Here is a 21805-nt window from a genome sequence, read left to right on the forward strand (position 1 = left end):
GTGGGAAATGGGGTCATCGGCCCCGATCCAGACCGTAAGCGTCCCCTCCTTGAACTTCCCCTACCCACTAGCATCAAAGCACTGAGAAGATGCTTAGGCTCCTTCTTGTACTATGCACAGTGGGTTCCCAATTACACGGACAAAACCCGTCCGCTCATAAAATCTACCTCTTTTCCCCTGACAGCAGAGGCTCGCCTAGCCTTTGAAGGGATAAAAGCCGACATCGCGAAAGCCACGATGCACGCTGTCGATGAGTCCATCCCCTTTCAGGTGGAGAGTGATGCATCTGATTTCGCCCTGGCCGCCACGCTTAACCAGGCGGGCAGGCCCGTCGCCTTTTTCTCTCCCACCCTCCAAGGCTCTGAAATTCGGCACTCCTCTGTGGAGAAAGAGGCTCAGGCCATTGTGGAGGCCGTACGGCATTGGCGCCATTATTTGGCTAGCAAACGGTTTACCCTGCTCACGGACCAGCGGTCCGTGGCCTTCATGTTCAACAACATGTTAAGGGGTAAAATTAAGAATGATAAAATCTTGAGTTGGAGAATCGAACTCTCCACCTACAACTATGATATCATGTACCGCCCGGGGAAGCTCAATGAGCCCTCAGATGCCCTGTCGCGTGGAACATGTGCCAGTGTGCAGAAGGACCGGTTACGGGCCCTCCACAATGATCTCTGCCATCCGGGGATCACTCGGCTCTTCCATTTTGTAAAGGCTCGGAATCTGCCCTACTCTATAGAGGATGTCAGGTCGATAACTCGAAGCTGCCAGGTATGTGCAGAGTGCAAGCCGCACTTCTATCGGCCTGACAGGGCACACCTCATTAAGGCCACTCGCCCTTTTGAACGACTGAGTGTCGACTTCAAGGGCCCCCTTCCTTCGACAGATCGGAATGTGTATTTCCTCAACGTGGTTGACGAATACTCCTGATTCCCCTTTGCCATCCCGTTCTGATATGTCCTCTGCCACGGTCATCAAAGCCCTGCGGAGTCTTTTTACCCTGTTCGGCTACCCCAGTTATATCCACAGTGATAGGGGTTCGTCGTTTACGAGCGACGACTTGAGGCAATACCTGCTCTCTAAAGGAATTGCCTCAAGTATAACCCCAGGGGTAACGGACAGGTCGAGAGAGAAAACGCTCGTCTGGAAGGCTGTTTTACTGGCGTTAAGGTCGAGGGGTCTTCTAGTCTCCTGTTGGCAAGAGGTACTTTCTGGTGCGCTCCATTCAATCCGGTCCCTCCTGTGTACGGCAACCAACGCTACCCCACGTGAGCGGATGTTTACCTTCCCTAGGAAGTCTTCCTCTGGGACCTCACTGCCGTCTTGGTTGACGTACTCAGGACCTGTCCTCCTGCGGCGGCATGTTCGGGCCCGCAAGTCCGACCCTTTGGTTCAACAGGTCCACCTCCTCCACGCCAACCCTCAATATGCCTATGTGGCATATCCTGACGGGCGAGAGGACACGGTCTCTATCAGAGATCTGGCGCCTGCAGGGGACCTGGAAACCCCCGTCACTCCCGCACCCCTGGTTAGCATTCCTTTGCCCATTCTCTCCCCTCCTGACACGGCGCGGGCAGCATCGGGACCTCAACTTAATCCTCTTACTCCTGTGTACAGCTTGCCCGAGTCCAGGAGATTGTCGCCACCTCGAGGTCCACAGGCATGTGAGGAACTGGAGGAGTCACTGGACACCACCTCGGAGAGAGGGTCGTCACCACGGTCACCAGAACCGGCACTGGAGCCAGTGCTGCGGAGGTCGCAGAGAGGGTGCGGCCCTCTGATACGGCTGAACTTGTGAACATGTGGACAGTTCATATTGTCTCCTTACCCCACCGGCCTTTGTTTTTAAAGGAGGGGTGAATGTGGTGAACCATAGATGGTTACCACTATGGGTACTTGTATATAAGTTACTCTTGTTACTGTTGGGGTTAGGGATTGGGGTGCTCCACCTGTTAGCATTGTTCTGTGGTACACTCCGTTTGGCTCCGCCTTCTTACAGGAGTATAAAGGTCACTGCTACTTCCTAGTAGTCCTTAGTCTGGGATAGTATTGTTAAGCAGTATGCTCTATTCTTGTTGTGAATAAAAGCCTTTATTCCCGGGTACGTCCTAGCCTCCCGAGTGAATTAATCGCGCATCAATGTCTTAATCAGCAAGAGCTTGCAATTCTGCTCAAAGTTCTAACATAAATCTGAAATTAACTTACATTTATTACAGTTTTGAAAGATTTTTGTATAGGTTTATTCGGATAACTTGACATTGATGAAGAGAATCTATTGCAGTCGTATTATCTTAGCATTCATTCATTCAAGAACAAATTGACCGCACTGTCAGCAGGGAGCAGTGATCAAAGGGCCCTCAGATAAAGAAACAGTACCAAGGTACAACCTTGCTTTATAGAAGACCAAGGTTTTCTATTGGCTTTGGTCACAGGACCCTGAAGACAATATAAACATATCCTTTGAAAGAGGCATGATTTTACGTAGCACACTGAAAGCACTTTGCAGCCAATTTGATCAGAAAGGGTCCAAAAAAAATACACAGACAAATAATTTGATTTCGGTGTTGGTTGGGAGATAAATATTGGTCAGGACATGAGGTTAATTCCCCTATGATTCAACAAAACACCCAATAGCAGTGTGAAACGCACCCTTTCCAGTTCTTGCCATCTAACATGAGCTGGAATGCTTTGCTGTGGTTCACCACGCCGCCGCTACCAGTGAGAACGGAAAATCTGTTGTTCAGCCAAATCTCCATTCACTGCAGCGGGACTGGAGAATCCCAGCCAGAGGCGAGGTCGGGGAATTCCAGCCATGAGCTCGGAGTTCAATATTACTGCCATAATCGCACTAGATTTTTCTATGGAATATCATGTTATGTAGAGCAGCTTTAAACCCCAATGAGGGATCTCAGTATAATCGTAGGCACAGACACAACCCAGTTTGTAAGCACATCATAAAATCTGTCTGGATATCTCAATCGGGACCAGTTAAACCATCAATATGGACCGCTTTCATACTTCTCCAATCTTTAACTAGATATATTGACTTGGCATTGCTGGCACCTAAGTGTGAAAAGATCATAAGCACAAACTTTACAGAGCGTTATTGATACTGTGGGGAAGAATTTTCCCTGTGGCCACCTGAACCCTACCGTCAGGCTCATCTGGAGCCAGTGTTCAGGATAGTCAGTCACCCAGTATTTCCCCCGATTTGGCCAATGAATAGTCCGAGGGTGTGCTGGTCACCTGATTAAGAACTGAGGGTGGGCTGGCACTAAGGAGCAATTTAGCATGGTCAATCCACCTAACCCGCACATCTTTGCACTGTGGGAGGAAACCGGAGCACCCGGAGGAAACCCACGCAGACACGGGGAGAATGTGCAAACTCCACACAGACAGTGACCCGAGCCGGGAATCAAAGCTGAGTCCCTGGCACTGTGAAGCAGCAGTGCTAACCACTGTGCCACCATGCCATTTCACCCCCTTGTTCATCAAGAACCTGCTTTAAAAACATTCAAAGGCTTCCGCTGCCATTTGAGGAAGAGATTTCCAGAGACACATGACCCTCTGAGAGAAATAATTTCTCACAGCAGCTGTGGCCATTTGTCATTTGAGATTTTTGTTTTAAAGAGTTGATGTGAGGGGATGCCACAAGGTGAGGGTGCCATCCTTTCCCTTACCTGCAATTGCAGGCTGCAGCTACCTCCGTGCCTCGAGGCCTCCTATTGGTCCTCCAGCTTCATGGGCCTGTGCGCCATTCTTAATTGGATGGCGAGTCTGTCCTTTGGCTACTAATTGGCCAATCCAGCCAGGCGTCATGTCAGCTGACTGCTCCTGACAAGGTGGGAGAGTTGGGGCCCACATTTGTCCCTGGCGCACAAAATCAGGCCCACAGACTGGATAATCAGTTGCCGAATTTGTGTATCAATTTTGATGCAGCTCTACTTTTCTGGTACTTAGAGCCTTAACGTATTTATAAATACCGGAAGCAAGAAAAAATAAATAAACTGACCAATTAACATTCTCTCTACAATGGGCAGCAGAGTTTTTTTTTAAAAACTCATTCGTGGGACATGGGCATCGCTGGCTGTCCAGTATTTATTGCCCATCCCTAGTTGGTCTTGGAGGACAGTTGAGTCAACCACGTTGCTGTGGCTCTGGAGTCACATGTAGGCCAGACTAGGTAAGGACAGCAGATTTCCTTCCCTAAAGGTCATTAGTGAACCAGATGGGTTTTTCCAACAATGGTTTCATGGTCATCGGCAGATTCTTAATTCCAGATATTTTTTATTGAATTCAATTTCCACCATCTGCCGTGGCGGGATTCGAACCCGGGTCCCCAGAACATTAGCTGAGTTTCTGGATTAATAGCCTAGCGATAATACCATGAGGCCATCGCCTTCCCAATGTGTCCATCAGATAATGAACTATTTCCATGAATAAGGCAACTGAATTTAAACCTACGTTGGTCACCCCATGCCAGGCATTCCCCAGTGGGTCAGCTAAGCAGCTGAACTCCAGGTCATCAGGTACAGTGCAACAATATCCATTTATATAGTGACTCGGTCAGAATTGGGGTTTAAAACCTGACAAAGATGTAAAGGGGTTTGGGACAGAATTGGGAAAATTAGGATCCAGGTGACTGAAGGCTTTACCCTTCAGTCTTGCGGATTATGCGCAAGCTTCAGCAGACACAGGAACTGAACTGAACTCCGGTGGTGGAAGGGGGAAGGTTGAAGCTATGGGCGAGGCCATGGAGGGATCTGAAAAAGGTGGATTTTAACCACCTAAAGATGTACATGTGTGTCACTGCTAGAGAGAGAAAAGCATCTACCCTGAGTCCCACAAAATCACCTACTACGAGCAAAGACATTGAAGGCACTAGCTAAGGCGCAACAGATAGCCCAATCCTCCTAATCAAATGTATAGTTACTCTAATACAGAGGATCTGGGGTAATAGAAAAGGCAAGACTACTTCTGAGAAAGTAAATACATCGGCAACAGGGAAAATAAAGATCATTCATTTTACCTGGGCAGTCAGGTATTCTTTGTATTCCGCACCATACTTAGCAATAAGTTTTGTCTTCAACTCCTCTGCTCTTGGGAATGCAACTTCTTTTAATTTCTTGGAGTAAAACAGAAGTTAATTGGTAATCTTAACATTTGCCTAATAAAACTGTCAAAAGGAACGCAAGCCCGCCACAACAGACAAAAAGCTCCAAACATAGGCACAGTCAGCTCAACTGGCCCATGAATCTGTTTATCCGCCATTGACAAGTCTGCTCAGTGCTCAGACAATCATGGCTCACCCTGTAGGAGACCAAACCAGCCAGGTCTCCGCACTGCTGGCACACGATAAATGTTTCACATTGAGAGGAGCTGTCAAAATGTCTGTCAATGTGACCCTCCTTGGTCAAGTAAACCCTGATGCGAGGAGGTGGCCATAGAGCAAAGGACGGCACGGTGGCACAGTGGTTAGCACTGCTGCGTCACAGCGCCAGGATCGATTCCAGCCTTGGGTGATTGTGTGGAATCTGCACATTCTCCCCACGTCTGCGTGGATTTTCTGCGGGTGCTCCAGTTTCCTTCCACAATCCAAAGATGTGCAGGTTAGGTACATTGGCCATGCTAAATTGAGCCTTAGGCTGGAGGTTTACCGGCCTGCCCGTCACGGGAAGCTAAGTGGGCAAGGGGCAGACCATGGAAAGGTCCATTGGCCTCAGGCGGGATTCTTCGGTTTCGGGACGAGCGACGCCATAAAATCCCACCCTTAGTGTCAGGAAGATTAGCAGGGTAAATACGTGGGGTTACGGGGATAGGCCCTGTGGGATTGTTGTCGGTGCTGGCATGATGGGCCGAATGGCCTCCTTCTGCAGTGTACGGATTCTATGATTCTATTCTAAGTATTTTACAATCACATTATAGCAGTATCTTTGAAACTCAGATACACAAGTTCCCTGCAGCTATGGTTCACTAATAAAGAAAGCCCGCAGACTCTGACCGATGGAATTCAATCATTTCATTAAACGATATGGAAAGACACACAAATTGTCCATCAACAACTGACTCTCTTATAAAGAAAGACCCACATTTCTATAGCATGTTCCACAATCTCAAAAAGTACAATGTGCCTTACAACCAATGAAGTACTTTTGAAGTGTCGCTGCAGCTGAAATGTTGGAAACACAACGGCCATTTTGTGCACAGCAAGGATATCTGGTTTTGGTGTTAGTTGAGAAGTAAATACTGCCCAGGATAGCAGGGCTAACTACTATGGGATATTTTACATCCACCTGAGAGAGGGGTTAAGATCTTGCTTTAATGTTTCAACTGGAAGGTGGCACCTCTGACAGTGCAGTTTGCCCTCCGACAGTGCACTGGAGTCTCACGCTAGATTTTGTGCTCATGTTCTTTGAAAGGAACTTGAAGTGAGAGTGTTCAAACCCGGCTAAGATCCAGCACTGGAAACTGTGATCCAGTCAGTCCAGTATTACAGCTTCAAATTTCTCCCAATCAGAATGGCTAGGTTTGAATCCTAATTTGTCTTGGGAACATATTCTGCTGAGCCCTGGGATGACTGCTGTTTACACAGGTACAAAAGGCGGCTGCTAGCTTTGTTTGGCTGACAGTTCCATTACTTTTCAATGCTTGTGTGTTTATTTGGACAGGATTAATGGTGTTTTCAATGGTTAGGTGCATTGACCCAAACAGGCGTCGGAGTGTGGCGACTAGAGGAATTTCACAGTAACTTCATTGCAGTGTTAATGTAAGCCTTACTTGTGACTAATCAATAAATTTTACTTTGGTATTTGCACTGGCTGGGTTTGACTGAGAGCTTGATGAGAAGGTAAGAAGGGATTTTTTTTTTTTGGTTCCTGAATCCAGACTAGGGTTTCCCCCATGGTTTCTGAGTCTCCCGAGGAGCCGTGAACCCAATCTGTGACAAAAGTCAGCATGACTCCATCAAAGTGCCAGGGGTCCATAATGCCCACCCTGCAATGGAACCAGCAAGGTTGGGAGTGCTGCTTGGGGCCTTGTCACCTTCACCCGTACCCTTTGCTGGCAAAAAAAATTAGGAAACAGGAATGGGGCGGGAATTCCATAACTGGTGCCATCCGTCATTTTCAAAGGGTTTCTGCCTCTGTTGTGAGAGGGACCCTGACCACATTGTAAATGAAAAAAGCATACTCACTTTCAGAATATCCTGCTTTTCAGGGATTGCACATGTTTGGTAATCACGATGCTTTGGCAATTTCTCTACAAATAAACTGCAAGATTAAAAATAGATTAGTACCACATTGTAACCATCACTTTAAGGCGATGTTTCGTTTTCCTGTTTAATTAATTATCGTAAGAAGTCTAACAACACCAGGTTAAATGCCAACAGGTTTATTTGGTAGCAAATGCCACTAGCTTTCAGAGCGTGCTGCTCCTTCGTCAAGTGGAGTGGGAGATGTGCTCACAAACAGGGCATACAGAGACACAAACTCAATTTACAGAATAATGATTGGAATGCGAATCAAGCTAATCAATGCTAATACAGCTAATCAAGTCTTAAAGGTACAGACAATGTGAGTGGAGAGAGCATTAAGCACAGGTTGAAGAGATGTGTGTTGCCTCCAGACAGGACAGCTAGTCAGATTTTGCAAGTCCAGGCAAGTTGTGGGGGTTACAGATAATGTGACATGAACCCAAGATCCCGGTTGAGGCCGTCCTCATGTGTGCGGAACTTGGCTATCAGTTTCTGCTCAGCGACAACCCTGCCACAGCAACCTCTGCAAGACGTGCCGGATTATCGACACGGATGCCGTCATCTCGCGTGAGAACACCATCCACCAGGGACACGGTACATACACTTGCAACTCGGCCAACGTTGTCTACCTGATACGCTGCAGGAAAGGATGTCCCGAGGCATGGTACATTGGGGAAAGCAAGCAGACGCTACGACAACAGATGAATGAACACCGCTCTACAATCGCCAGACAAGACTGTTCTCTTCCTGTTGGGGAGCACTTCAGCGGTCACGGGCATTCAGCCTCTGATCTTCGGGTAAGCGTTCTCCAAGGCGGCCTTCACGACACACAACACCGCAGGGTTGCTGAGCAGAAACTGATAACCAAGTTCCGCACACGAGGATGGCCTCAACCGGGATCTTGGGTTCATGTCACACTATCTGTAACCCCCACAACTTGCCTGGACTTGCAAAATCTCACTAACTGTCCTGTCTGGAGACAATACACATCTTTTTAACCTGTGTTTAATGCTCTCCCCACTCACTTTGTCAGTACCTTTAAGACTTGATTAGCTGTATTAGCATTGATTAGCATTCCAATCATTATTCTGTAAATTGAGTTTGTGTCTCTGTATGCCCTGTTTGTGAGCATATCTCCCACTCCACCTGACAAAGGGGCAGCGCTCCGAAAGCTCGTGGCATTTGCTACCAAATAAACCTGTTGGACTTTAACCTGGTGATGTTAGACTTCTTACTGTGTTTACCCCAGTCCAACGCCGGCATCTCCACATCATAATTAATTATCGGCAGAAGAGTATTTCCTCTGTTCAGTTCTATTATTTCCCTGACATTTGGTTGTCAACAATCAGATAGGTTATATGTTAACTGGAAAATTAACAGCAGATTCATCAGTAAGGATGTTTCTTACGTTATAAGCTTGTTGTAAAGGACGAAAGCATTTTCGAGATTTCCCTCTTCCAGGTAGACGGATGCCATTTGGACCATCTCCATTCCAGACCTGAAGTAGCGGCGGGGAGTAATGTCCTCACTGATTTCGATGTTGCAACCCATTTTGGTGAGGGCTCTCACCCGCTCTTGTGGGTACAAGGTAACATCTGTGTGACTGGGTGTAGCCAGTTTTCTCTGCAAGACAATTGCGTTCACTCTGTTATAAAATAAAACTAGCAATGACCGCAATAAGCCATAGTTAGTCAATGACAAAGGGAGCATAGGGTATTGCTGAAAAAGAGACATGTCAAAGCTTTTCACCTCGCACTCATCAGGACTCTTCACAAGAATACCAGCACAAGGGGAAAACAACAATTCATACTGTATGAAAAGCGAGTGTTGATTAACAGAGGAAACAGGAGGAGGTCTCGTTGCAAATTCCCCTCTCTCAATTTATAGCCAGATAATAATCTACCTTCCAGGTTTTGCTACCAAATTGGATAACCTCACATTTATCCGCATTATACTGTATCTGCCACGCATTTGCCCACTCACTCAGGCTGTCCAAATCACACTGAAGCATCTCTGCATCCTCCTCACAGCTCACCCTCCCACTTGTATGCTTTGTATCATCCGAAAATTTGGAGAAATTACATTTGGCTCCCTCATCAGTAATATATATTGTGAATAGCTGGGGGTCTGAGCACTGATTTCTGCAGTACCCCACTAGTCACTGCCTGCTATTCAGAAATGTTGATTCCTACTCTTTGTTTCCTGCCTGCAAATCAATTTTCTATCCATTTCAATATCCTACCCCCAATCCCATGCACTTTAATTTTACATCCTAATCTCTTACGTGGAGCACTGTCGAAAGCCTTCTGAAAGCCCAAATAAACCACATCCACTGTCTCCCCTTCATCAACTCTACTAATTACATCCTCAAAGAGGCGAATGGACCCTGATTGGCAGAGGCAGTGCCATGGAGAATGCACCAGATGATATTGACTGACAATAGCTAAGAAGAAGAGCATTCTGGAGCAGGATGACCTGAGTGGGCCTGGAGTGCATCTGCTTCAATGCGAGGAGCGTAAAGGGTAAGACAGACGAACTTAGGGCCTTAATGCTTATGCGGAATTTGGATGTGGTTGCGGTGACGGAGACATGGTTAAAAGAAGGACAGGACTGGCAGCTGAATATTCCGGGGTATAAGTGTTTTAGGCGAGACAGAAGAGGGGCTAAAAAAGGTGGGGGAGTAGCGGTATTAGTTAGGGAGTATATTACAGCGGTGCAGAGGGTGGACAATTTAGAGAGGTCATATAATGAGTCGCTGTGGGTGGAGCTCAGAAACAGGAAAGGTGCAATCACTATGCTGGGGGTATACTACAGGCCACCCAACAGCCCACGGGAAGTGGAGGAACGGATATGTCAGGAGATTCTGGATATGTGCAGAAAAAATAGGGTTGTTGTAGTGGGAGACTTCAATTTCCCTGGTATAGACTGGAAAGTGCTTAGGGCTGGGGGTCTGGACAGGGAGGAATTTGTAAAATGCGTACTGGAAGGTTCTTTTGAACAGTATGTAGATAGCCCAACTAGAGAGGGGGCTATACTGGATCTAGTTCTGGGAAATGAGCCCGGTCAGGTCGCCAAAGTTTTGGTAGGGGAACATGTGGCAAATAGTGACCACAACTCTGTTAACTTTAGGATAGTAATGGACAAGGACGAGTGTTGTCCTAAGGGTAGGGTGCTAAATTGGGGGAAGGCTAACTATAGCTGGATTAGGCAGGAATTGGTGGCCGTTGATTGGGAGAGGCTGTTCGGGGGTAAGTCCACGTCTGGCATGTGGGAATCTTTTAAGGAACAGTTAATAAGGCTGCAGGACAGGCATGTGCCTGTAAAAAGGAAGGATAGGAAAGGTAGGATTCGAGAGCCGTGGATAACCAGGGAAATTGAGGATCTGATCAAAAAGAAAAGAGAGGCGTACGTTAGGTCCAGGAAACTGAAAACAGATGCAGCTCTGGAGGAATACAGAGAGAGTAGGAAAGAACTCAAACGGGGAGTTAGAAGGGCAAAAAGAGGTCACGAAATGTTCTTGGCAGATAGGATTAAGGAGAATCCTAAGGCATTTTATTCATATGTTAGGAACAAAAGAGTTGTCAGGGAAAAAGTCGGACCTCTCAGGGACAAAGGAGGGGAATTATGCTTAGAACCCAAGGGAATAGGGGAGATCCTAAATGAATACTTTGCATCGGTATTCACAAAGGAGAAGGACTTGTTGACTGGGAGTGTCTCAGAGGGAGGTGTTGACCCGTTAGAGAGAATCTCCATTACAAGGGAGCAAGTGTTAGGTTTTTTAAGTAACACTAAAACTGACAAATCCCCAGGGCCTGATGGCATCTATCCTCGACTGCTCAGGGAGACAAGAGATGTAATTGCTGGGCCTCTGACGGAAATCTTTATCTCTTCATTGGACACAGGTGAGGTCCCTGAGGATTGGAGGATAGCGAATGTGGTACCGTTATTTAAGAAGGGTAGCAGGGATAACCCGGGTAATTATAGACCAGTGAGCTTGACGTCCGTGGTAGGGAAGTTGTTGGAGAGGATTCTTAGAGACAGGATGTATGCGCATTTAGAACGGAACAATCTCATTAGTGACAGACAGCATGGTTTTGTAAGAGGGAGGTCGTGCCTTACAAATTTGGTGGACTGTTTTGAGGAAGTGACAAAAACGGTTGGCGAAGGAAGGGCCATGGATGTCGTCTATATGGATTTCAGTAAGGCATTTGACAAAGTCCCTCATGGCAGGTTGGTTAAGAAGGTTAAGGCTCATGGGATACAAGGAGAGGTGGCTAGATGTGTAGAAAACTGGCTTGGCCACAGGAGACAGAGGGTTACAGTCAAAGGGTCTTTTTCCGGCTGGAGGTCTGGGACCAGTGGTGTTCCGCAGGGCTCTGTACTGGGACCTCTGCTATTTGTGATATATAAAAATGATTTGGAAGGTGTAACTGGTGTTATCAGCAAGTTTGCGGATGACATGAAGATAGCTGGGCTTGCAGATAGCGATGAACATTGTCGGACAATACAGCAGGATATAGATAGGCTGGAAAATTGGGCGGAGAAATGGCAGATGGAATTTACATAGAACATTACAGTGCAGTACAGGCCCTTCGGCCCTCGATGTTGCGCCGACCAGTGGTACCAAACTAAAGCCCCTCTAATCTACACTATTCCGATATCATCCATATGTTTATCCAATAACCACTTGAACGCTCTCAACGTTGACGAGTCCACCACTGCTGCAGGCAGGGCATTCCACGCCCTTACCACTCTCTGAGTAAAGAACCAACCTCTAACATCTGTCCTATATCTCTCACCCCTCAATTTAAAGCTATGTCCCCTCGTGCTAATCCAGATAAATGCGAAGTGATGCATTTTGGAAGATCTAATGTAGGGGGGGGGGGGAGTTATATAATTAATGGCAGAGCCATCAAGAGTATAGAAACACAGAGGGACCTAGATGTGCAAGTCCACAAATCCTTGAAGGTGGTAGCACAGGTGGAGAAGGTGGTGAAGAAGGCATATGGTATGCTTGCCTTTATAGGACGGGGTATAGAGTATAAAAGCTGGAGTCTGATGTTGCAGCTGTATAGAACGCTGGTTAGGCCACATTTGGAGTACTGCGTCCAGTTCTGGTCGCCGCACTACCAGAAGGACGTGGAGGCGTTAGAGAGAGTGCAGAGAAAGTTTACCAGGATGTTGCCTGGTATGGAGGGTCTTAGCTATGAGGAGAGATTGGGTAAACTGGGCTTGTTCTCCCTGGAAAGACGGAGAATGAGGGGAGACCTAATAGAGGTGTACAAAATTATGGAGGGTATAGATAGGGTGAACAGTGGGAAGCTTTTTCCCAGGTCAGAGGTGACGATCACGATGGGTCACGGGCTCAAGGTGAGAGGGGCGAGGTATAACTCAGATATCAGAGGGATGTTTTTTTACACAGAGAGTGGTGGGGGCCTGGAATGTGCTGCCAAGTAGGGTGGTGGAGGCAGACACGCTGGCATCGTTTAAGATTTACCTGGATAGTCACATGAGCAGTCTGGGAATGGAGGGATACAAACGAATGGTCTAGTTAGACCAATGAGCGGCACAGGCTTGGAGGGCCGAAGGGCCTGGTTCCTGTGCAGTACTGTTCTTGGTTCTTTGTAATACAGGAAGCATACAGCATAGGAACAGACCCTTCAGCCCACCAAGCCTGTGCCAAAACGCAGTTTTTATCCTTCTGTTCGCTTCCCGTTCATATGTCTATCAAGATACATTAAGCGTTGCTAACATGCCTGCTCCCACCACCTCCACTGGCAGTGCGTTCCAGGCAACCACCACCCTCTGCTTGAAAAACTTTCCCCGCACGTCCCCCCTTAAACTTACCACCTCTCACCTTATACCTGTGCTCTCTGATAATTGCCACTTCCACCCTGGGAAAAAGCCTCTGACTATCCACCCTATCTATGTCTCTCATAATTTTGTAGACCTCTATCTGGTCTCCCCTCAGCCTTTGTCTTTCCAATGAAAACAATCCAAGTTTATCCAACCTCTCGTACCCAAATCCCTCCAGACCAGGCGACATTCTAGTAAACCTTCTTTGCACCCTCTCCACGTCCTTCTGGTCGTGTGGCGACAAGAATTGCACGCAATATTCCAAATGCGGCCTAACTAAAGTTTTATACAGCTGTAACATAACTTGCCAACTTTTATACTCGATGCCCTGGCTGATGAAGGCAAGCAAGCTGTATGCCTTCTTGATCATCTTATGCTTAGAGTAGTCACGTTTTTCACTTTGCCTTTGACATCCATAAGTGTAAAATGAAAGCCATTTTAATTATTTTATGGGTGTTTCCTTTAGTCTGCCAGAATCATAAAAAACATATTCTTTTGGAGATGCTGGATTCCTAACATTTTTGTCTCTACGTAGATATTTTCATCAAAAACTGCATTTAATGCATCTTCATGCACAAAGCATTTAAACTAAGGGCATTTCTCACCAATTCTGCACACCCATTTCTCCTTCCCTCCACTGACTTCTTGTTGGGTTCAGTCCATGGCCAGCGGGTCCCTTTTGTGCCTCCTCCAGGTGATTATTCTTATTTGGGCTTCGACTGAGTGTCATTTAGCCCCTTGAGTCTGCAGTAACTCTCCAAAACCGTATCTTACCCAGGCCCACCCCCTATTCCTGTAACCCCATGCATTTAGCATGGCCAATCCATCTACCCTACACATCTTTGCATACTAAGGGGCAAGTTAGCATGGCCAATCCACTTAACCTACACATCTTTGGACTGTGGGAGGAAACCGGAGCACCCGGAGGAAACCCATGCAGACACATGGGGAGCATGCAAATTCCACACAGTCACCCAAGGCGGGAATTGAACTCAGGTCCCTGGTGCTGTGAGGCAGCAATGCTAACCACTGTGCCACTGTGGGGTCTTGTGGGAAATGCCCATTTCTCTTTCATGGTTATTGGGAAACCTGGCGGTGCCCATGTTCTTTTGGTTGAGTTTCTACCTGTAACTATCCACACAATGACCAGGATGCAACACCTCAAGCATTGCCAGGGTGACATATTGAATCTCAGAGTACAGAAAATTCTTCCAAAAATGTCATTAACTAGCAAAGAAAGAATTCTTTCTTTACAACTTTTCGACATGGGTCTAATCAGCTAAAATTGAAGATACTCACCTATCCCGATTTAATATGATCAAAAGATAATGTTTCCTTTTTACAATAAAGCAACTCATTTTGAAATTTTGGAAGTATATTTGACCAGGAAAAATAAATTAAATTTGGTTGACACAAATATTTTCTTAATTTTTTCCTAATGAGGTTTTTTAATTCATTCATGGGACATGGGCATCGCTGGCTAAGCCAGCATTTATTGCCCATCCCTAATTGCCCTCGAGAAGGTTGGAGTGAGCTGCCTTCTTGAATCGCTGCAGTCCCTGAGGTGTAGGTAAACCCATAATGCTGTTAGGGAGGGAGTTCCAGGATTTTGACCCAGCGACAATGAAGGAACGGTGATATATTTCCAAGTCAGGATGCTGAGTGACTTGGAGGGGAACCTCCAGGTGGTGATGTTCCCATGTATCTGCTGCCCTTGTCCTTCTAGATGGTAGTGGTCATGGGTTTGGAAAGTGTTGCCTAAGGAGCCTTGGTGAGTTCCAGCAATGCATCTTGTAGATGGTACACATAGCTGCCATTGTTTGTTGGTGGTGGAGAGGCTGAGTGTTTGTGGATGGGGTGCCAATCAAATGGGCTGCCTGAGTGTTATTGGAGCCGCACCCATCCAGCAAGTGGAGAGTTTTCCATCGTATTCCTTGCTGATGGTGGACAGGCTTTGAGGAGTCAGGAGGTGAGTTACTTGCCACAGGATTCCTAGCCTTTGACCTGCTCTAATAGCCAAAGGATTTATATGGCTAGTCCAGTGAAGTGTCTGGCCAATGGTAACCCCCAGGATGTTGATAGTAGGGGATTCAGCAATAGTAATGCCATTGAATGTCAAGGAATGATAGTTAGATTTTCTCTTGTTGGAGATGGTCATTGCCTGACGCTAGTGTGGCAAAAATGTTACTTGCTACTTGTCAGCATGGGCCTGGATATTGTCCAGGTCTTGCTGCATTTAGACATGGACTGCTTCAGTATCTGAGAATCACAAATAGTCCTGAACATTATGCAGTCATCAGCAAACATCCTCACTTCTGACCTTATGATTGAAAGAAGGTCATTGATGAAGCAGCTGAAGATAGTTGGGCCTCGGACACTCCTCTGAGGAACTCCTACAGTGATGTCCTGAAACTGTGATGATTGACCTCCAATCACCACAACCATCTTCCTTTGTGCCATGTTTGACTCCAACCAGTGGAGAGTTTCCCCCTTGATTCCCATTGACTCTAGTTTTGCTAGGGCTCCTTGATGCCATACTTGGTTAGATGTTGCCTTGGTGTCAAGGACAGTCACTCTCACTTCACCTCTGGCATTCAGCTCTTTTGTCCATGTTTGAACCAAGGCTGTAATGATGTCAGGAGGTGGGAGACCCTGGTGAAACCCAAACAGAGCATCAGTGATCAGGTTATTGCTAATCAGGTGCTGCTTGATAGCACTGTTGATGACCCCTTATATCACTTTGCTGATGATCGACAATAGACTAATGGGGCGGTAATTGGCTAGGTTGGATTTGTCCTGTGTACAGGACATCTTTGGACAATTGTTCACATTGCCAGGTAGATGCCAGTGTTGTAACTATTCTTTAACGGCTTAGCTAGGGATGCGGCAAGTTCTGGAGCGTAAGTCTTCAGTACTATAATATCGTCAGGGTTTATAGCTTTGACAGATTCTGGTGCCTTCAGCTGATAATTGATTCACTTGGAGTGAATCGAATTGGCTGAAGACTGAGATCTGTGATGCAGGAGACCTCTAGAGGAGGCCAAGATGGATCATCCACTTGGCACTTCTGGCTGAAGATTATTGCGAATGCTTCAGCCTTGTCTTTGCACTGATATGCTGGGCTCCTCCATCATTGAGGATGGGGATATTTGTGAAGCCTCCTCCTCCTCCAGGGAGTTGTTTTACCGTCCACCACCATTCACGGCAAGATGTGGCAAGAATGCAGAGCTTAGGTTGAATCAGTTGGTTTTGGAGTTGCTTAGCTCTGTCTACTACTTGATAGTAGCATTGAGTCCAGTACTTAGCGTTCATGGAACTGAAAGACCACAATAATTGCATCCTGTCCCTTTGCCTACTAATGATTTTACCATTTCAATGCGGTTCAGTTGGAAAGCAGACAGTCCCTAGCAATTTGTTTTCATCACAACTGAATGGGATGGTTTTAAATGTTGCACAGTAATAATTCAAGCTAATTGATCTAATTTATATGTACACAATTAGATTACAAAATAGACTTCTGTCTATAAATTATTTGTGTGATGTTAAGTTTTCAAAGGGTTGTTGCAAGTTTTAACCGTTGCACGTTTGATCACTGTATCATTAAGAATGAGAAGATAATACCAGAGAGGTCAGTGTAAATGGCTGCTCCATCTCCATATTTGCCCACGAGCTGCCTTTGGAGCTTCCACCCAAGGCATCCATTCTTCACCTCACCTGGGAGGGAAAAAAAAGTACCCATTACAAGAGTCTCTTCTTCAAACAATAGTGCTGGTGTAAAGGTTGCACAGTCAGAACCACAGAATGGCTGGTAAATCGGATCAAACAGCACGCCAATTCGGCTGTTCACAAGAGGCAAAGCACTGACTGTGTTCAAACAGCTCATGCTTGCAAAACTCAAAACATAGGATCCAAAAATTGTGTGTGATTCCATGACTGGACAAAACTTTCCAAACACTCCCAATTGTGCTAAGATTTACATTGTCAGGCTTTCAGTGTGGCTCACTTACGTATGCTAGAATCCTTACAGTGCAGTAGGAAGCCATTTGGCCCATTGAGCCTGCACCGACTCACTGACAGGGCATCTTTCCCAAGCCCACCACCCTATGCTTGTAACTCTGCACATTTACCCTGTTAATCCCCCTAACTTTCGCATCTTTGGACATTAAGGGGCAATTTAGCATGGCCAACTCACCTACCCTGCACATCTTTGGACTGTGGGAGGAAACCGGAGTACCTGGAGGAAACCCACGCAGACATGGGGAGAACGTGCAAACTCCACACCGACAGTCATCCAAGGCCAGAATTGAACCTGCGTTCCTGGTGCCCGTGAGGCAGCAGTTCTAACCACTGTGCCGTCCTACATATCTATACAGAAGCTATATATATATTCAGAGGGCCCTGTCCTTTGCAAACAGAAAGAGCACGTCCCAACTTCGTGCCTTTTTCAACTAAACAAAGTCTTGAGAGACAGACATTCCCTGCTTCATTCCCCATGGCAATGTCTTAACCAATCATAGTCAACCTGCCTGGTTTGAATTTAAACAAAAGGTTGACAGTTAACTGCTCCCTGGTACATTCTCCATGGCAACACGTCCACCAGTGTCCTCATGCCAACCAGTCCCCTCCCTCTTCACATACAGTATAAATTATTGTTCCCTATAGATTTAGTATTCTTGCAAATCTGTCCTGATGAGTGCAAGATGAAAAGGTTCAACAACATCTCTTTTTTCAGGAATACGCAAGTCCTGTGTTATTAAACGGTTATAATCCTAGAATTGTTCAGGAATTATAATGGTACTATTTAACAATGTATGCAAATTTTCTTCCCATTTGTAACTAATTTAATTCCCCTAATTATGCAGCAAAAAATGGAACACATGCTCCATGGAGAAGAGTGAAGGTTTGACAACCCTCAGGAACATCAGAAGTTTAAAGATTTTCGCACTCAAATAATTGTAGACGATATATTAGGAATCCTTTTCCACTAAACGCATTCATAATGAAATCTGATCAGAGTGGGATCTGATTGTAGATTCTGGTAATTTAACAATCCCATTTGTTCATACCTTGCACATATCAGGACAACATCAAACGGTATAGTCATTTGCAAGTACAGAATTTGAGTATTGCTGAAAACAGACATTTTGTCAAAGTTTTTAATCTTGCACTCATCAGGACAATCGCAAGAATATCAATGACAGGGGATATAACAACTTTATACTATATGAGAAGAGAGTGTTGATTGGTTAACAAGTGGTTCCTGATTGGTAGAGGCTTTGCCATGAAGAATGCACCGGTTGATGGTGACTGACAGTTAACTGTCAGCCACAGATCTCTAAAGGTTGCCACTCAAGTGGATAGAGCTGTGAAGAAGGCCTATAGTGTGTTAGCTTTTATTAACAGGGGGTTGGAGTTTAAGAGCCGTGGGGTTATGCTGCAACTGTACAGGACCTTGGTGAGACCACATTTGGAATATTGTGTGCAGTTCTGGTCACCTCACTATAAGAAGGATGTGGAAGCGCTGGAAAGAGTGCAAAGGAGATTTACCAGGATGCTGCCTGGTTTGGAGGGTAGGTCTTATGAGGAAAGGTTGAGGGAGCTAGGGCTGTTCTCTCTGGAGCGGAGGAGGCTGAGGGGAGACTTAATAGAGGTTTATAAAATGATGAAGGGGATAGATAGAGTGAACGTTCAAAGACTATTTCCTCGGGTGGATGGAGCTATTACAAGGGGGCATAACTATAGGGTTCATGGTGGGAGATATAGGAAGGATATCAGAGGTAGGTTCTTTACGCAGAGAGTGCTTGGGGTGTGGAAAGGACTGCCTGCAGTGATAGTGGAGTCAGACACTTTAGGAACATTTAAGCGGTTATTGGATAGGCACATGGAGCACACCAGGATGATAGGGAGTGGGATAGCTTGATCTTGGTTTCAGATAAAGCTCGGCACAACATTGTGGGCCGAAGGGCCTGTTCTGTGCTGTACTGTTCTATGTTCAGTGCTTGAAAATGTAAACCAGGCTAATTGACTCTGATTGGTGAAGGCATTGCTCTGAGAAATAAACCAGCGATTGGCTGTCACTTACTTTGTTTAGCTGAAACAGGCACAATGTATGTACATGTTCTTTCTGTCTGCAAAGAACAGGGCCCTGTGTCTTAACATATGTAGCTTCTGGTAAACACAGATGCATCATACTGCAAACTGGACTGATAATCTTAAATTGGTAGTCAGTGCAAACACTAAGATTTATTTAGGAAATGGTGTCCAATCACAGAATCACATCTAATATTTGACACTGTGGTTTAAGTTTTAAGTTTAAGCGTGGGTTGGCTGGGAACGGTCTGTACTTTACCCGTTACGAACAGTGGAAGGTACATGCTGTTTGATGTGATCCACCAGCCTTTGGGACATACAGTCTACCTACCCAGCATCACACTGGCGCATATACCACATTCCTCACTTGTGCGAGAGATCGAGCATCTTTTTGGCCTAATGCAGCATTCTGTCAGTGGCGAATGCCACTCCCATTGCTACTGCTATCCAGCCAAAAAGATGCTCTACCTATCACACATATAAGTAATGCGATATACGAACTGCAGTACCAGACCTAATGTCCCAAAGACTGGTGGATTGTATCAAACAATGTGTCCTAGATCACCAAGGATATATTTCTTCCTTCCCTGAGTGATTTTTTTAGAGGTAGAAGTGGGAACCCTCACAACCTTTAAAGAGCATTTAGATGAGCAGTTGAAACACCACGGCAGACCAAGTACTGGAAAGTGGGATTAGAGTAGATAGGTGCTTGATGACTGGTGCAGACATGATGGACTGAAAGGTCTCTTTCTGTCCTCTATGACTCTATACCCAACCATCCTGTGCTTGCAAAACTCAAAACAGTGTCCAACATTCAATGTGATTTTGCAATTGGACAACATTTTATAAATAATCCTCCGTTTGCTAAAAATTATGCTGACAACCATATAAGATTATCAGGCTCGCAGTGTGGGACATTTGTGTATACTGGAAGCTATAGATACTAACGCACAGGGCCCTGTTCTTTGCAGACAGAAAGAACATGTACACATATTGTGCCTATTTCAACTAAACAAAATAAGTGATAGCCACTCGCTGGTTCATTCCTCAGTGCAATGCCATGACCAATTACAGTCAGGCCGCCTGGTTTAAATTTTCAAACAATGCTTGGCAGTTAACTGTCAATTTCCATTAACAGGTGCATTCTACATGCCAACCAATCAGCACTCTCTTGTCATACTGCATAAAGTTGCTTCCCCAATGCTGATATTCTTACAATTGGCCTGATGAGTGCAAGACAAAAAACTTTGACAAAGAAGAACAAAGAACAAAGAAAACTACAGCGCAGTAACAGGCCCTCCAGCCCTCCAAACCTGTGTCGATCATGATGCCATAACTAAACTAAAAAAAAAATTTGTCTTTACTCAGACCGTAACCCTCTATTCATGTAAGCATCCAGATGCCTCATAAATATTGCTAATGCGCCTGTTTCCACCAGCTCCTCTGGCAGCGCATTCCAGGCACCCACCACTCTCTGCGTGGAACAACTTCCCCCGCACATCTCCCTTAAACTTATCCCCCTCTGTAAGTTTTAGGGCAAATCCTCCATGGGATAAGGAAAATGGCCGACTGGTTGTCAGGCCACATGAATATGCAAGAGGCTGGGAATAACGAGAAGGTCGAGACTTGGATAATCTAATCAACCGGAAACAAAGGAGTAAATAGCCCAGCAGCAAGACAATGGGAACAGAGATCATTCCATCCACAGACAACATCAATGACTCAGCTTATTGATGGGATTCCAATCAGGATGACTCAGAGAACATTTAAAAGACATTAAAATGTCAATTAAGGCTGTCGGCCCTTTTGTCCCAGTCAATTGAAACTATCAATGATCAGAAACTGTTTTGTGTGAGAGAATCACTGCTTCAAGTTTTAAAAAGGGACAAGCAAGCTTTGGTCTCTCTCTCTCTTTTCTCTTCGGACCAGCATGGCAGCACTCTTCACTCTCTTCTCCTGTTCCTGCCTCTCGTTCGTCTCCAGCACGCAGCCCGAAGCCCACTGAGCAATTTAAACTAGGATTGTGAGTATCCCCTGGTAATTCGCGAAGTTCCCGAGATCATCATAGTGGATGAGGCTTTGGGGAAAGGGGGGGGGGGCCTTTTGCATGCACCTTTCATAGTTTAAGACACTGGTAAACTTGTGTAAAGTAAGCATTCTATTGTGCCCGTTTTAGTATTCCTTCCATAGCTATAGTCTTATAGAGCATAAGGCATTGTGTGTTGTTTTCCTGGTGTTTGGTGATTGACCTTGATGTTTCAACAAATATAAATATATATATCTTTGACTTCCATTGGAGTCCGTTTTGATCTTTTCAATTTCTCACCAACGATCTCTGACTAAGTCACAATATTAAATATCCCTTACCATAATTCCGGAGTCTAGAACTGAGGGTACCCTGGGCACTTCTAAACCGCCCACTCAGGAAAGGCTGCCAGGTAGTGGATAGGCAGCAGTTTCCTTTTCTCTCTCTTGGGAGCGCTACTCTAGTGAAGTAGGCGCAAGGTGGCCGTTGTTCCATCGGTGAGAGAGAGAATCACTTGGGCATTGGTGGGGTTTGGGTAACGGAGAACCAAACCTAAAATAAGCCCAGTGGAGTTAAAAAGG

At 45.8% G+C, this 21805-nt stretch overlaps 2 protein-coding genes across 4 annotated transcripts in view; both read right to left on the bottom strand.

Annotated features, from left to right (window-relative positions):
• Positions 1–21805, bottom strand: part of lipf (lipase, gastric) — a 911257-nt gene that overhangs the window by 739143 nt on the left and 150309 nt on the right. The gene's annotated exons all lie outside the window — the stretch shown is intronic.
• Positions 1–21805, bottom strand: part of stambpl1 (STAM binding protein-like 1) — a 95156-nt gene that overhangs the window by 31760 nt on the left and 41591 nt on the right. The window contains exons 2-5 of one of the 2 annotated variants that reach the window (XM_078223571.1): positions 16730–16822; positions 8661–8875; positions 7193–7268; positions 5030–5125 (exon numbers count right to left, since the gene is read on the bottom strand). In XM_078223571.1, the coding sequence (XP_078079697.1) occupies positions 5030–5125; positions 7193–7268; positions 8661–8875; positions 16730–16810 (468 nt within the window). In that variant the 5' untranslated portion in view covers positions 16811–16822. The remainder of the gene's footprint in view (positions 1–5029; positions 5126–7192; positions 7269–8660; positions 8876–16729; positions 16823–21805) is intronic. The other variant, XM_078223572.1, reaches the window with a different exon arrangement.

This window comes from Mustelus asterias, chromosome 11 (assembly GCF_964213995.1).
Source record: "Mustelus asterias chromosome 11, sMusAst1.hap1.1, whole genome shotgun sequence".
In the NCBI taxonomy this organism is placed as follows: domain Eukaryota; kingdom Metazoa; phylum Chordata; class Chondrichthyes; order Carcharhiniformes; family Triakidae; genus Mustelus; species Mustelus asterias.